Raw genomic sequence first — 14,987 nt, 5'->3', positions numbered from 1 at the left:
AGTTTTGGACATACAATGTTTCCCCCCGACAACGACGATATTCTCTAGACTGGCGTACTGATGTGGTCGTCAACCATCTGCTTCTGGTTTATTACTTAACAGGCAATGGTGGGGGAATGACTCAGACTGACTTACTAAAAACTTGGCTTCAAGATATACTTAAAAGTACCAAAAGTAAAAGTACTCATCATGCAGAATGTGCTATTTCATGTTTTAATTTGATTAGATCGGATATTTTGCCAATTTTGGGGGGTATAAAACAGGGCTTAATATTGGTATGCTTTGAAATAATGATCTAAATGTAAAAAGTAACAATGTCTAGGAGTTCAAGTGGGCTCTGTCCCAGAAAAGGTTGAGAACCACTATTGTAGAATATTCGGTATTTCAGTGGTTTTCAAATAATTGTAGTGGAGTAATAAAAGCTACATTACACCACTGACATACTGAATATTCTACAACAGTGGTTCTCAACCTTTTCTGGGACATGGCCCACTTGAACTCCTTGAAAGTGTTTGCGGCCCACCCATCTTTTTTCAAGGTTTAAAAGGAAAATTGCATTTTCCCTTTATTTTTAACAACAATACTAGTAAGACGCCTCAGGGAGACAACAGTGATGTGGACATCAGGGATCTCCATATATGGGCATAAAAGAGATTTGTTCCCCTGGCATCACAGAGATCTCCATATGTCCATATATGGGTATATAAGGGATTTGTTCCCCCTGGCATCACAGGGATCTCTCTAACAAGGCATCATTAATATTGATGGCATAAAAGGGTTACTGTTTGTGTGACATCACAGTGAAGCCAGAGCTGCAACCCATTCTGGTAGACATCACAGTGACATCAGAGCATGATGTCAGGGCGGCAAACCCCTAGACCGTAAAAATGTGTGTACACACGTCTACACGGACGGACGAACACAGACAAGCAGTGACATTTCTCATAGTAAGCTGCGACCTTCGGTCGCAATTAATGTTAATATTATCACTAGATCCACTTGCGATACCCTCACAGTCACAGCCCACCAGAGGGCCCAGGCCCACAGGTTGAGAACCACTGTTCTATGGTCATGTGCTATTGTGGTTGTCAACCACGTGTTAGTGTTTTATTACCAAGGTGTTGAGAGACTGTCACCATCTAGCAACCAGTCAGAGGGCTTTGAATTGTCAGAACCCTTCACATTCACTGTAATGTCAAACACATCTGCAAATAGTTAGTTCATGTACTGTAGAACAGTGTTTCCCTTACAATGGGTCACAGGCCTCATTTTGGGTTTCTGACTGGTATGGGTCGCAACTAAATACCGGTATACTTTTTCTATTATAGGCCTACTTTCCATTTTTCATTCTTTCAAAACAATTTCAAAAGATTTTCTGGGGAAAAACTAATGAAGTTTTCCTGAATCTAAAATGAGCTGGTTGTCCTTAGATCTGCTCATTACAATATTTTTCAGTTATTTGTTAATAATAAGTTATTACATTGTATTTGACATTTATTTGTACATACCTCTTCCATCACTGCTCTTCTCATGACAGGTTTTAAGTCACTGGTGCCATCCTGAGGACATGTGGTGAACTGCATGGTGATATCAAAACACAGGATTAAGATTAAAGGGGAGAACCACCCATTTTCAATATTGAACTATGTTTGTAGTGCAAAGTACACTGTGATGTCATCACGATGTACTTTGCAATACAAACCCCCAAATCAATCCTCCAGTTCTAGTCAACACAGAAGAATGTTAGTGCCATCAATACCATATCATTGCTATCAGGCAGAGAACTTATCAGGCCTGACATTTATATTTAAACCTTTTCGTGAATGAATGCGTGCCCTACTTTTTCGTCAAAGTGGGTCACGCTAACGCAGTGAAAACAGCATACAAGCTCACAATGCGTGTTGTATCACGACACGCATTGTGAACTTATCTGCTACTTTCACTACTTTTGAAAACTAAAAAGTGGTTATGTCAGTGGGGTTGTATAAATATTTGAGCAATGAAAAGTAAGAGCTTATGACTATACAACAACTACACTGGATCCATTGAAACACTCCTGACACTTCCACAGCTGCTGTCGGGTGGAGACTACGGTATGTCCCTGAATGTTACTTTTCACTGAAAAGTAACATTCATGGATGGATTCATGTTCTTGCCACAACCCACCCCACACTTTACCTCTCTGGGAAGATCAAGGACAGTCATGGGCTCTTACCGACCCGACCCATCCTAGTTTGAGATCAGTACACTCGGGTGGCGTGGGACTTTATCCTACAACTCTGCAATGGGACATTATCTTCACACTAGACATTTTTTGTTTCCTACATTTTGGTTTTAATTATAATTATTTCAAAACAAATCTTTCATGAATTAAAAAAGGAAATTCAATTTTTTTTTTCAGTAATTTCAACTTCAAAAATCAAATGATTCCATAAATTGGATAACAAATGTTTAAGAAGTAGTGAAAATAGCCGATCTACAAGCTCACAACGCGGCGCAAAGCGACGCGTTTTGAGCTTGTAGATCTGCTGTTTTCACTAGTTTGGGTCCCGGGCAAACGTCTAATCTCTTTTTTTGGGTCTCAACCTGAAAGGTTTGGGAACCACTGTCCTAGACTCTTCTCAATCCTGAGTTCCTGACTCCAAAACGGTGGAATTACTACTCCCCATTGCAGTCAGAACTGTGGACTCACTCCAGTGTTCCAGTTCAAATCTCAAGCCAAGCCAATCAAATGAAGCCATGGGAAAATTACCGGAAAAGGATTACAGCTAAGCACAGACACCGAGTTCATTCCGATCTTGTTCTTGTAAATCGCTCTGAATAATCTGCTAAATCTGCCTGTCACTCAATGCTGTCCAGTGTCCACACAATACCGAAAATAATTAGGTTTTGGTAATTGGTCAGCAGGTCAATGACTGCTCTAGCCAGCCAAAGTGGTTTTATTTCTAATGATTGGCATATATGGATTAGAGATGATGAAACTGGGGAAATGGCTGTAAACAGTCATGTATCCTCGCTAACAAAGTACAAAGATGTATAAACTGTATTCGCCGTGCAATGGGCTACAAGAAATATGCAACAATCACGTCTCACTTGAAGGTTTTCTGAAAGGTTGCAAGCCCTGAAACACCACAGCAGCATCCATGCACGCACGCACCAAAACAAGTCACTCAATGTCTGGTGCTGGTGTATTCAACATTTATTTTCATTTCATTTTAAAAACAGTTTTGAGGACAATATAAATACATTTCACCCAGCACACAACACTGGTTATCCACAGCAGCAGAACGCTCGCACACACGCTTGACTCTCGCTCGCACGCGTACACACGCACACACGCATACACACACACACACACACACACAAAACCCCAGCCCCTGATTAAGATGTTTAAAGGTGCAACATCCACCCAACCAACCATCTGTAATAGAATTAAAACAGCAACAGTATTAAACTGTTTCATACTGCAATCAGAATCAATGTCCAAATTGGATTAAATGAAACCACAAATCAAGAAATCCTTGACCACAACAAGCACAGCTGTCCACCTAGAGGCTGGCTTTTAGTCAGTGTCGGTCACATTTTAGTCTCATAAGCAAGACTTTGACCTGCAATTTTCAAATGCTTCCGCCATACAGTAGCTTGCTGCAGTTTTTCAACATATTTTCGTGAACGGAAATGATGAATAGATGACTTTTTCAGCTTTCAGGAGGTGTAGTTCCAGACTCTATATAGCATACGGAGATTGAGGAATACTGGACCTATACAAGCTCCTAATGCGGACACGTTGTGAGCTTGATTAGGCCTAAGTTGCCAACAACATTTGAATGATTTGATTCCATGACAAGGACATGTCAATTTAGAGGGATAAAAATACCTTGAAGATTGTTCTAAATTTTACAACTTTGTTGAACAAATCTATCAAAGTTCCATAACCGTGGTTTCATTTCATGTCTGCGAACTACAGTATTTCTGAAATGCAGCTTTTAACCTTTTCCCGTTAGCCCAGTTTAGCCAAATGTTGGTTGCGAGATGTTTGGTTGCGAGAGTGGTGGAATAATAGCAGAGGATTTAGTTTGTATTTGAATTGAATATTGTTGCTGTCAGGTATAAACCTCATAGGCATATCTCCATATTTTTTCTTTTTTTCGTAAATTAACACTCTAGTTCTAACTTCTAAGTAAGGATGTCTAAGTGTTTTGGACTAGCTTCTAGGTTCGAAGCCCACGGTTGCCATGCGTTCTGTCCGAATTTCCCGTGAGCAAGGCACTAGTCAGACTCAGAGTGAGAAAGATCATTTGTCCTGGTTTTACTACACAATTATTGCGAGAACCGGCCCTTTCACCTAAGAAGGCGGCCAGACTGAGAAGCAATTAAAAAGAAAGGCAGTTGTACGGAGTCTAGTAGATTGGCTACTTTTACTAAAATGTTGTATGATCAACTCACTCCTCAGGGATCGTTGTGGTTATATGTAAAAATAAATCACAGTTTTGCAAAGGTTTGGGTTACCTTTCATAGTCCAAAAGAGTCATCCGAGTGTGTACAAAATGGAACCGGTTACATTTGTACACACTCAAGAGTTAAACTAACACTGAAGATTTTACAGTGTAGATTGGGGTCTCAGAGATATCAAACAGGGTTCTGGGGTCTATTGCACTGTACATCCTTGCTGTTCGGCAGAAACCTTGTATCTCCATATTTCAACGTTTTATGTTTTGTTGTGTTGCACAAAAGGTAGTGAAAATAACAGTAACCTACAGGCTTACAATCAGCTATTTTCACAATGTTAAATCATTGTTTTAAACACAATGATAAAGGAAGGAAGGTTTCCACCCTGACAGCAACTATATGAAACTGGGGGTCCTTGAAACAAAACAAATCATAATAACTGTTACAAACAATCATGTATTTGTGAGGGATGACAGTGCAGGTTGGCTAGCGTCAACGGCATTCATTCATTCCAGCAGGTGGGAGTCTCTAGCGGTGTCCTAACGATGAGTCAATTGTGACGTCACAGGGTGACAAGCGGCTGTCTTCCTGTCTGTCCTGTCTGTCCTCTTCTGTCGTCTCGTGAAGGAAGTGAAAGTCATCCGATATTCATGGAAAAAAACTAAACAAATAAATACTGGAGCGGGTCAACGGAAGGAGCAAAAAAAACGTCACCGTCGCTGCCTTGTGAGACCAAGGAGATGGAATGAAAACGTGTCACGGATTCAACTGTTCCTCTCTCTCTCTCTCTTTCAATCTACTATCTTATTTCCACCAGTCAAAATAAAGATGGAGTGAGAGAGAGAGAGAGAATTGAAGGAAGGATATCTTAGCTTCCACGCCCCTATACCAGCTGCCTGCCTCTCTCTCTCTCTCCCTGTCCTTGGGTGTTGTAGAGTGTTGCACCGGTAGAGGCCAGGAGGGGGCGCTGTTACGAGGTCTTGCCCAGCTCTATCTTCCTCTGAATGGCCTTGGCAGAGTGGTAGATGAGAGAGTCAATCAACCCAGCCACTGTAGTAGAGGAGGAGAGACAGACAGACAGACAGACACATAGACAGACAGATGTATATGAGCCAGATGGTCTTTGTTTTTGACAGCAGACTCAGTTGATTATTCAAAGATAACACACCGATGGATTAGAATTAAGAATCAAGCAATTAAAATGAAGCTAAATGTATGTGTTGTCAAAGATATGCAGTACACCCTAGTGTAGACTAGGTCTTGAACAAACTTTAAAATGTCCTATGTTATGATAATGGAGTGTGTGTGTGTGTGTGTGTGTGTGTGTGTGTGTGTGTGTGTGTGTGTGTGTGTGTGTGTGTGTGTGTGTGTGTGTGTGTGTGTGTGTGTGTGTGTGCGCGTGTGTGTGCATGTGTGTTTAATGATAAAAGATCAGTGGACTGACCTGTGAATACACCTCCTACGATGGCACACACTCCTGTTAGGAAATGTGTGAATGATCTGAGAGAGAGAGAGAGAGAGAGAGACAGACAGACAGACAGACAGACAGACAGACAGACAGACAGACAGACAGACAGAGGGGTGTAATTGTTTAGTGGATGGCATTGTTTAGTCAAGGTTTACAAAATATAATCGTAAGAAACACATTTGGCATTGATCAAATGTATGTACATTTCGTACATTTGATCAATACCAAATGTGTAACTAAACCTATGTAATGTGCATGTTTGTGCAAGTAAAAGGTGTCACAGTCACAGCATCAGATATCAAACAAGGGAGAGCAGCAGCAATGGAGTGTATTCATAGTCATCCATCTATCTAGCTATGGATAAATGCACAGAATCTCTGAGTGAGCGAGTGTAACTTCCCCCCACATATCTCAGGAACTGGCCGACCTATGGACTTCAATCACGGTGTGTGTATCACAGAGGACACAAGGGAGTGCAGAACACTGTGCACTGGGAAACAGGCACTCTGACAATGGGTACAACGGGCATTGCATAACCAAAGGGGCATGCGGTTCTCAACTGGCATCGGTCTAGTGCAGGGGTGAGTGATTTCCTACCTGTGTTTCTCTGTGAATTTGACCATCATTGGTGACAGCTCATACAAAACAAACACCCCCGGAAGTCCCTGATCTCCTATAAGCCCATTGGCCACTTTCTCATGTCTGGTCACAGAGAACTGGTTGGTTTTTACTACCTGGTTCAAAACAGAAAGGAAAACCATCATCTCATTTATGTATTAAAATGTTATATCAAAAGAAAAGGTATGACACATTCATCACTGGTTTCAATTTGAGAGAATGCTGACTTAATTAAAATTATTAACACGTTTCCCTAAATTCAAGACAGATTATCATCATTAATAACAAAGCATATTAAAACATAATTTAACTGTCTCAAAGACACAGCTTCTTCTAACACAAATTCTTCGAATCTACAAGCTACAAGATGTCACGATGCGTCGTGTCATGAGCTTGTATATTCACTATTTTGTTTATAAAAGAAAACATAGAAAATGTAAAATAAAATAATAATAATAAAAAATAGCTAAAGTGGTTAAGGATGACGTTACCCACTCACCTCCCCGTCTGTCTTTACGTAGATGGTGGGGACTATTTTGACAAAATATTGGTACATCATCGATGCTGAGGGAAGAAGACAATTCTACTGTTAAAAACATATCACACACATGAAGCAAAAAATACACCTGCACGAATTACAGAGATCAAAGTAAAAAGAAAACATAATGACAGCTGTGGCATGCTGGCAGCTGATGGGGTAGACTAGACCAGTAGTTCCCAAACTTTAAAGCTCGAGACTCACCATTTACCATTTTAAGTCCCTATCACACAAAGATTTGGTGGCCCTTCTGTAGTAACTGAGGACCCCCTGTCGGACCCCCTGCCTTACACAGTTTACATGTTTACACTACTAATTAAACTTTCTTTAAATAAATCGTTGCTCCTGTAACATGCAGTTCAGAGGGCAGGTGTATTTGGTTGATGTGCAGTTGTTTGCCAACGCACCTGCCTGCTCCTAAAGGTTTTATTCTAGGTGTGCAAACGTTTTTCTAAACTGGCAATGTGATGATTTTTTCTTCTTCTTGTGCAAAATCATGACTTAATTCAAAATAATTATTTAGTACCACTTCAGTATTTAGGCTAATGATGATCTCAGAAAATGAGTTAATAAAATGTATCATTATTTGGTAAAGATTGTGAAGTCATTATTTTGAGAATGTTTCTCATGGTATCTCTTATTATGAAAGGATATTTTTAATCACATATTCTTCAACAGTAAAAGGCTGAAAAACCTTTTGAAAATAAGACATTATGAAAAGTTTTAACAAAATGCTGCCACAAGGTGTCGCTGCAGATTCAAGAGCACACTGTCTTGTATCCTGTCATTCTCTGCCTACTTCCTCTAGGCAGTAATGGAGGCGTGCTAGGACGATAAAACAACACTCTCACAGTCACAACCTCCTGTTCAGTTTAAAGACACCAGTTAATTTAAAAAACACACTGCAAGGTGAGTCTGCTGCCTCACACCGCACTTCTTCTGGTGCTTCCATTCCGATTAAATACATCATTTGACGGTATAAAAGCTCACTACTGTTAGAATTCCTTCAAGGGTGACAGCTCCACCACCAGTGGAGCTGGCTAGCATGCTAAGCTAACACAACAAACAGAGGACGTTCAGTGCTACGTTTTTACACACAACGCAACATGGACACATTACACGTTGTAAATGACATAAAACGCAACGCAACCAAGTACTGACCGTTGTCATTGTTGTGTGGTGGAATATTTACCAGGATAACTATACAAAGAACCTAGCCAGGCTCTATTTCTTGCTAACGTCACACGATATGTAATAAGAAATATTGAACTAAAAAACTAAGCGCAGTGAACGCGGTCTGAAGCAGTGGGGGAAAAGTAATCCATGTTTTAATTAAGTAATAGTATCAATACTGCAATATATAGAAAGTGTTACAAGTAAAAGGCCGAAATTCAAAATGTAATTGAGTAAAATACAAAAGTGTTGGCATCAAAATTAACGTATTTAAAGTACCAAAACGTAAAAACACTCATTATGCAGAATCAATTACTCTAGGCCAGAGTGGTTCCCAAAAGGTGTACAATGTGATATCCGCCACAACCAAAATCTTCACCATTATTTATTACTGTTGCAATATATACAAAGTATATTTTCTTAATTTACTTATATCATTACTTTATGCAACATAATGTCTCAATACAGATGCTTGAGATGGGACTTTTATGTCTGTGCTTCCCAAAAGGTGTCTAGGACTTTATAACTAACCACCAATCATTATTTAACTATACAAAAAGTTATGATTATGACCACCACCACACACACAATATCAGTACTTTGTGTGCACCATTTCCCCAATACAGAGGCAAATGAATACCCTAAATAACAATTCTTGAGTTCCTACCTAACCACTTTCAACTTGGTGTCCTATTATAGGCAAAATAATACATTTTGACTTGCCCATTGGCATGCCTTGGTCACAAAACATTTAATACCATCCAGTTTCCCAACAACATTATGTATGTTGTTAAACATGCTTGTGTTACTGTTTAGGCAGTACGTTTAGGTACAAGGTCCAAGATGGATGTTATGTTACAGAACTCAAGTTCATGTGTGGGTTTGGTGCATGATGTATGTATGCACATATTGCACACACATACACACATGTAACCACTAACCATCCTACAGTCTACAGAAAGTGTACTAAAGTTGTGTAAGTGATGGGAGAGAACTCATACGATAAACAAGTGGTGACACAATGAAATGAGCATACAAAATTGGGGCCGGAGAGAATGGGAGACCTGTTACAATATAGCAATGATTACCAACAAAACTTATTTCATATCATTATTAAAAAGCTTTACACTATATAAACACTTAATATATATAAACACTTAATATATCATTATGACATTTATGTATGTCAAATGAATTTCATTCAAAGGTTGTAGCTTAGTGCAGTGGTTCTCAAAGTGGGGTTCCAAATGGATGCTTTACAGGTCTGTAACAGAGCATACAAATGGGGGTCCTGGAAATAAATACGTTTGAGAACCATTAGCTTAGTTATGGGTAGACTGGATCGTCTGGTAATCAGGTCAGTGGTTCACATCCCGGCCTTGGCTAGACCAACCATCAAACTGTGTGTGTCTCTCCCTCTCTGTTAACCGAGGTGTCTTTCCCTTCCAGATGCCTGTGGCAGTAGGTCCGTATGGCCAGCACCAGCCCAGCTGTTTTGATCGGGTCAAGATGGGCTTCATGATGGGGTGTGCAGTGGGGATGGCTGCAGGAGCCATGTTTGGGACATTCTCCTGTCTAAGGTAACTAGTGTAGTGATTTTGACAAAAGTATAGCGTTCAGGAAAATCCAGGAAGCATTGTGTGTGTCATCATTTCATGTTGAGAAAATGTTCATAGTTCATACATTTTCAAACAATAATAACAAGCTTACGAGTACTTTGTGTTGTAACTCAGCGGAATAAAAATGTTCCCTGTTTTTACTGACATCTGTAGGAATGTGATAAGACATGGGAAAATGAAAAGTTTTCCTCTGGGATAGTAATAATAATCCAATGTTTTCTCTTTAGGATTGGGATGCGCGGCAGGGAGCTGATGGGAGGAGTGGGGAAGACAATGATGCAGAGTGGAGGGACATTTGGGACATTCATGGCTATCGGCATGGGAATCCGCTGCTGATGTTTGTATCCCCTCTGTTTGGACAACCACACACACACAGCCACCATGGGATTTCGATATCCCACAGCAGTCTATTCTGTGCTGTCAACATTGTCACATTCTTCACGCCAAGTCTCGCTTTGTCAATAATAAATGGTTTAAAATGGTCGTTTAGAGTGGAAGTGTTGTCTTTTTGTGCATGTTGCATGACCAGATCTCTACATGGTACCTACTACCTACTGTGTAGGGATGCATGATATTGAAATGTTGGGGCGATAACAGATTCCTCGCATGGTCAAATTGATTGGGTTTACCTTGATCACTTGTCATACAGTGCATTGTTCTTACCTGATGTCTTAGGCCTACTTACTGATGTGCACATTAGTTGAAAAAACAATGTAAAGATCTAAAATTTATTTTTAGTTAATTTATTTCCTACTTGTTTGCTTTTTGCTCTACGACCCTTTAAGCTTTCCCCCAAAACAGATTGAGATTCAGCTCTCAATCACAACCATGCTTTTTCAGCTTCATTCAAACACATTTTGCAGACGCGAATTTTACAGATATCTTTCAATATTAAACGTTATTGACCTGTGTCCATCCAGGGGTCTATAGTCTAATCTATTCCCCCTCAATAAAGAATGTGTTTAAAGCTTGTAGATCTGCTATTTCCACTGAAATGTTCACTCCGGAATAGGGACACTTGGGTTAAAGGTAGGGTAAGTGATATTTCTTTGTCTAAATACATGTAGCTCTATATTGTGATAGTAATCACTGCTTGTTCAGAGTTAGAAACGGGTCTCTCCGGCTCTTCTATTTTATCTAGTCCAGGAGAGAACTCATACAGGATAAACAAATGAAATTGGAAGTGATGAGCGAGCAGATAAAATTGCAACTGGAACACTATAAAATTGAAGCTGATGAATGGGTACTCTGATTGCCTGAAAATGCAGTTTCTGTTCATTAAAAAGCCAGGAGGCCCTAGCAATGGTTAGTATCAGAATATAGAGCTTTAACTTTTTTGTCTGTTTTAACCAAAACTATCACTTACCCTACTATAAATGTCTGATATGGATATGATGGAAAATGAATGATGCATCTTTAGTAGTGTATGGTTTTTATTCCAGGACCCTAACTGGTCAAAGACCTTTCCTGTGATTAAAAATGGAAATTCGAAAACCTCCTAAATAAGCAGTGGAAACGATAACATTCTAATTCTTATTATTTACTTTTATGCCAACAATGGAATTCTAGAAATTCTAGAATCAGCCATGGACTGTTTAACAATACTGTATCATTTCACAACCGGTGGTCCTTGTAACCACATAAACCCTAGTGTCCCTATAAATGTATGCCTCAGGTTTTGTTCTGATGTAAGAAATTGGGCTCCAAGGATGAAAAGTTGGCTTCCACAGCTGTAGAACGTAGCCCATGATGGGCCAACAGATTCAGTCTCAAAGTAACAAAAGGCTTCAATACAGTGGCTACAGATGATGCTGGTCTAAGAATGGACAGGAGGTGGTGCTGAAGTACTGACCTTGTGGTGCTGTGACATCTGTGTCATCCAGAGGGTTGACGATGCCAGGGTAGTCCTTACCAAACGATAGGTGCTTAATGTAATGAGTCATATTGATCTGCAAGACAGCAAATACACACAAAAGGAGAAACTGACTGACTGTAATAGAGCAGGTGACAAATCAGTGGTTTTAGAACAGTGGTTCTCAAAAAAATAGCAGATACAAGCTCACAGTGCATCACTCCATGCCACGCCTGGAACTTGTACATCTGCCATTTTATTTCAAGTGTTAATTTTCTGGGTTTCTTGTAGCAATTTTCGTTTTAAAATCCCCAAATTCCTCAGTTTTAAACCCTACATAGTAGGGCATTCACAGAATATTCGAATATCAAAGTCAATATTCGACGTTGTTCACCGAAGTCGAATATTCGCTTATTTGTATTTCTTTCTCTCTTTTAAAAAAAACAAATATTATTTCTTCATGGTTCATACATCAGCTTGGCTAGATAGGAAGACATAAGAATGAGTTGTCAATGACCCTGGTGGATGAATTGGTTAATGCTCTAGTCTATACTGATGTCATGCGTCACGTTTTGTCTCCCGGAACTAATTACCAGTGGGGAAAAACAGCGACCAGCCGCAAACTAGATGTCATGATGGAGGAAGAGCCAGCCAATGCAACTGTCACTACTAGACCGAGTATTGCTTGTTTTTTTGGATGAATACATATATATATATTTCCTGTCAAATATTCGACTATTCGAATACTTTGAGGTTGAATAATTCTAATACAAAAAATCACTATTCGTGAATGCCCTACTACATAGTCTGGTGTAGCCAGGCGATAAGAGATCTTGCCTGAAGATTACTAGTCCGTTTCAAACTCAACGTAATGTAAAGAATCTGCCATGCTACTCACATTATCTAGTCCAAAACTCTGCAGGTCATGAACTGCAAAGAAAAGCAAACATGAGATTCGCCAGTCAGCATTAAAGAAACTCAACTCATTTATCATTGATATGCAGTTTGTGGGAAGAAAACACAGGGTTCAGTTCATGTTCAGAAAACAAGGGTACATGTACTGTATGTTGTTAAAAGCTAGTAGGAACACTACTCCAGAACGATGTATCAATCACTTACCCTGTGTTATCTAGAATGATTTTTCATATCAGTAATGGTTACCGTCTTTGGGCTCTCTGCTCTATTTAAAAGGCTTTCCAGACAACACAGGGTTAATCACTGAACATCCATTATTAATAATAAATATAGTGGTAAAGTATTATTCCCAGAAAGGTGAAACAACTCATGGATTAGTAATTTATTTATCGATCAGGTGGTGACAGCATTCGCACGTGTTCTACTCATCAGCTTGAAGTTCTATATTGTGGCCGTCGGGAAGAAACCTTGTATCTCCGTGTTTCAACTTTTTATGCCCTCTGGGAAATAAATGCCCTAATTTTGCAGCCAACCGTGTCGCTCAAAAGTAGCAAATGTATAATCTACACTTTTTTAAAAAAGTGTTTTAGTCCGTCATAAATAAAGAGCTTGTGACAAAATAACTACATTGGATCCATTGAAAAACAGGTCCCCTCCCTGGATATACAAGGTTTCCACGTGTGACAGCAACGATATGTAGCTCTAAAAGATGCATGAGCATCCTGGACAACCCAGGGATATACATTTAACCTCTACCAGCTGGGTGCACAGTCTGCACACGCTCTAACACTGTTAGGGCGTGTGTCCATTATTGGCCATTATTAGCTCATACAGTTTGACTTGAGACCTACTAAATGTACAGTAGGCTATGGCTATTTTACTGGTTATACATTTTGCACATATTTATTTATGCGGTCACTTCAAGACAAGTGCAGATGGCCAGGTCGGTCTTTGGGTCCTTAAGTAGATCTACTCTACCAAATCTCTTTGCCAAAAAATAGACGATCTACAAGCTCACAACGTGTCGCGACATGTTGGGAGATTGTAGATCTATTTTTGGCAAACATTCCGCCCCAGGCTATGGATGCAGGGGTTCAAGTGGTTAGTTGTTATTTTAAGAGTATTAGGGATATTTTGGATATTGCGATAATATCGTAAATCGCAATTATTTTGGTCATAATAATCGTGACATTTTCATACCGTCCCATCCCTACAGTACATGCTGTTTGTGTTGTTGATACAATGCACAATTCAGGCATTTAGCAAGACGAGTGACTTGTGAGGCGCAATCAGAGTAAGTAGAGTAAGCATGAACTCTAGCCAACAAACACCAAGGTTAATAGTCACATAAGAGTGCAAAACGAACACTAGTGCCTCAGAGAAACTAGGACACCAGCTAAACATCAAAGCTTGCATCATTCTAAACAACATTCTATCTAAACAACATTAACATGTGCGGTAAAGAAGAAAAGAAAGGGTGGGGGGGTCATTGAACGTAAAAAGCTACAAAAAAAAGCAGACTTACTTTCCACAGCGTGCACTGCAGAAAGAAGAGAGAAGAGTCACTGATGAGACATGTAAACAGAAATGCTGTGATGTGGAATCATCAGGCTACTGTCGGGTGAAAACCTCATTATGTCCAAAACTGTTACCTAAATTCCAGAAGATTTTTGATCTACAAGCACAAGCTTTTTTAAGCATGAAGATTGGCTATTTTTGCTACTTTTGAGTGACACCGTAATATAGTAGGGCATTCATTTTTTAAAACATTTTAAAACTTTAAAATATGGAGGAGATAGGAGGTTTCGGCGCAGCAATAGTCATTTAATGAAACATTTAACAGTAGTGTTCCCAGCACTGAGATGTGTCTTTACAATAGCGATTCTTGTCTCTTGTTTCAGCAAAATGTATGCTCAATTAGATCCAGGTAGCTCTAGAAACAGCAATTAGCAGGTTAAAAGCAGCTGTCATTGGTGTGGTTGTTAACACATAGCAGAGGAAAAAGTCAGCAGCACTCGCAAGACATCGACTCTTGTCGGGTGGAAACCTCACATGTCACAAAACTGTTACTGTTATTCAAATTCAAAAGTCACACAACAAGCATGTGGCGCTTTAGTATGATTAAAGTAGGGCAGTGGTTCTCAAACTTGGGGTCGGGAGTTGGGACCCAAATTATTTTGTGGGGTCCCCATATGATTAACTTAATGTAAAAAAGATTTCTCACTCAACGGTAAACAAACCTACATAAGTGTACAAAGGGTATCTGCACATTTATAAAGTGACAATTTAAGGACTTTCAAGACCGTTTTAATACCAAACTGGCCAAACTGTCAAATATTAACTCTTATAGTGCCA

The 14,987-nt window shown here is 39.6% G+C and overlaps 2 protein-coding genes across 3 annotated transcripts in view; one reads left to right on the top strand and one right to left on the bottom strand.

Moving 5' to 3' along the window:
* Window positions 1-3,181: 3,181 nt before the first annotated feature.
* Window positions 3,182-14,987, bottom strand: part of ergic3 (ERGIC and golgi 3) — a 29,634-nt gene continuing 17,828 nt past the window's right edge. The window contains exons 8-14 of one of the 2 annotated variants that reach the window (XM_080728412.1): window positions 14,158-14,172; window positions 12,616-12,647; window positions 11,718-11,814; window positions 7,035-7,099; window positions 6,515-6,651; window positions 5,894-5,949; window positions 3,182-5,499 (exon numbers count right to left, since the gene is read on the bottom strand). In XM_080728412.1, the coding sequence (XP_080584538.1) occupies window positions 5,420-5,499; window positions 5,894-5,949; window positions 6,515-6,651; window positions 7,035-7,099; window positions 11,718-11,814; window positions 12,616-12,647; window positions 14,158-14,172 (482 nt within the window). In that variant the 3' untranslated portion in view covers window positions 3,182-5,419. The remainder of the gene's footprint in view (window positions 5,500-5,893; window positions 5,950-6,514; window positions 6,652-7,034; window positions 7,100-11,717; window positions 11,815-12,615; window positions 12,648-14,157; window positions 14,173-14,987) is intronic. The other variant, XM_080728413.1, reaches the window with a different exon arrangement.
* Window positions 7,875-10,349, top strand: romo1 (reactive oxygen species modulator 1). The gene is made up of 3 exons (XM_080728657.1): window positions 7,875-7,982; window positions 9,696-9,826; window positions 10,093-10,349. Exons 2-3 carry the CDS (start codon window positions 9,696-9,698, stop codon window positions 10,199-10,201), a joined length of 240 nt encoding a protein of 79 aa, XP_080584783.1. The 5' UTR covers window positions 7,875-7,982; the 3' UTR covers window positions 10,202-10,349.

This window comes from Nannobrachium achirus (assembly GCF_963921795.1).
Source record: "Nannobrachium achirus genome assembly, chromosome: 6".
Lineage (NCBI taxonomy): Eukaryota > Metazoa > Chordata > Actinopteri > Myctophiformes > Myctophidae > Nannobrachium > Nannobrachium achirus.
The sequence above is the reverse complement of the archived record's forward strand: the minus strand, read 5'-3'. Positions and strand labels throughout refer to the sequence as shown.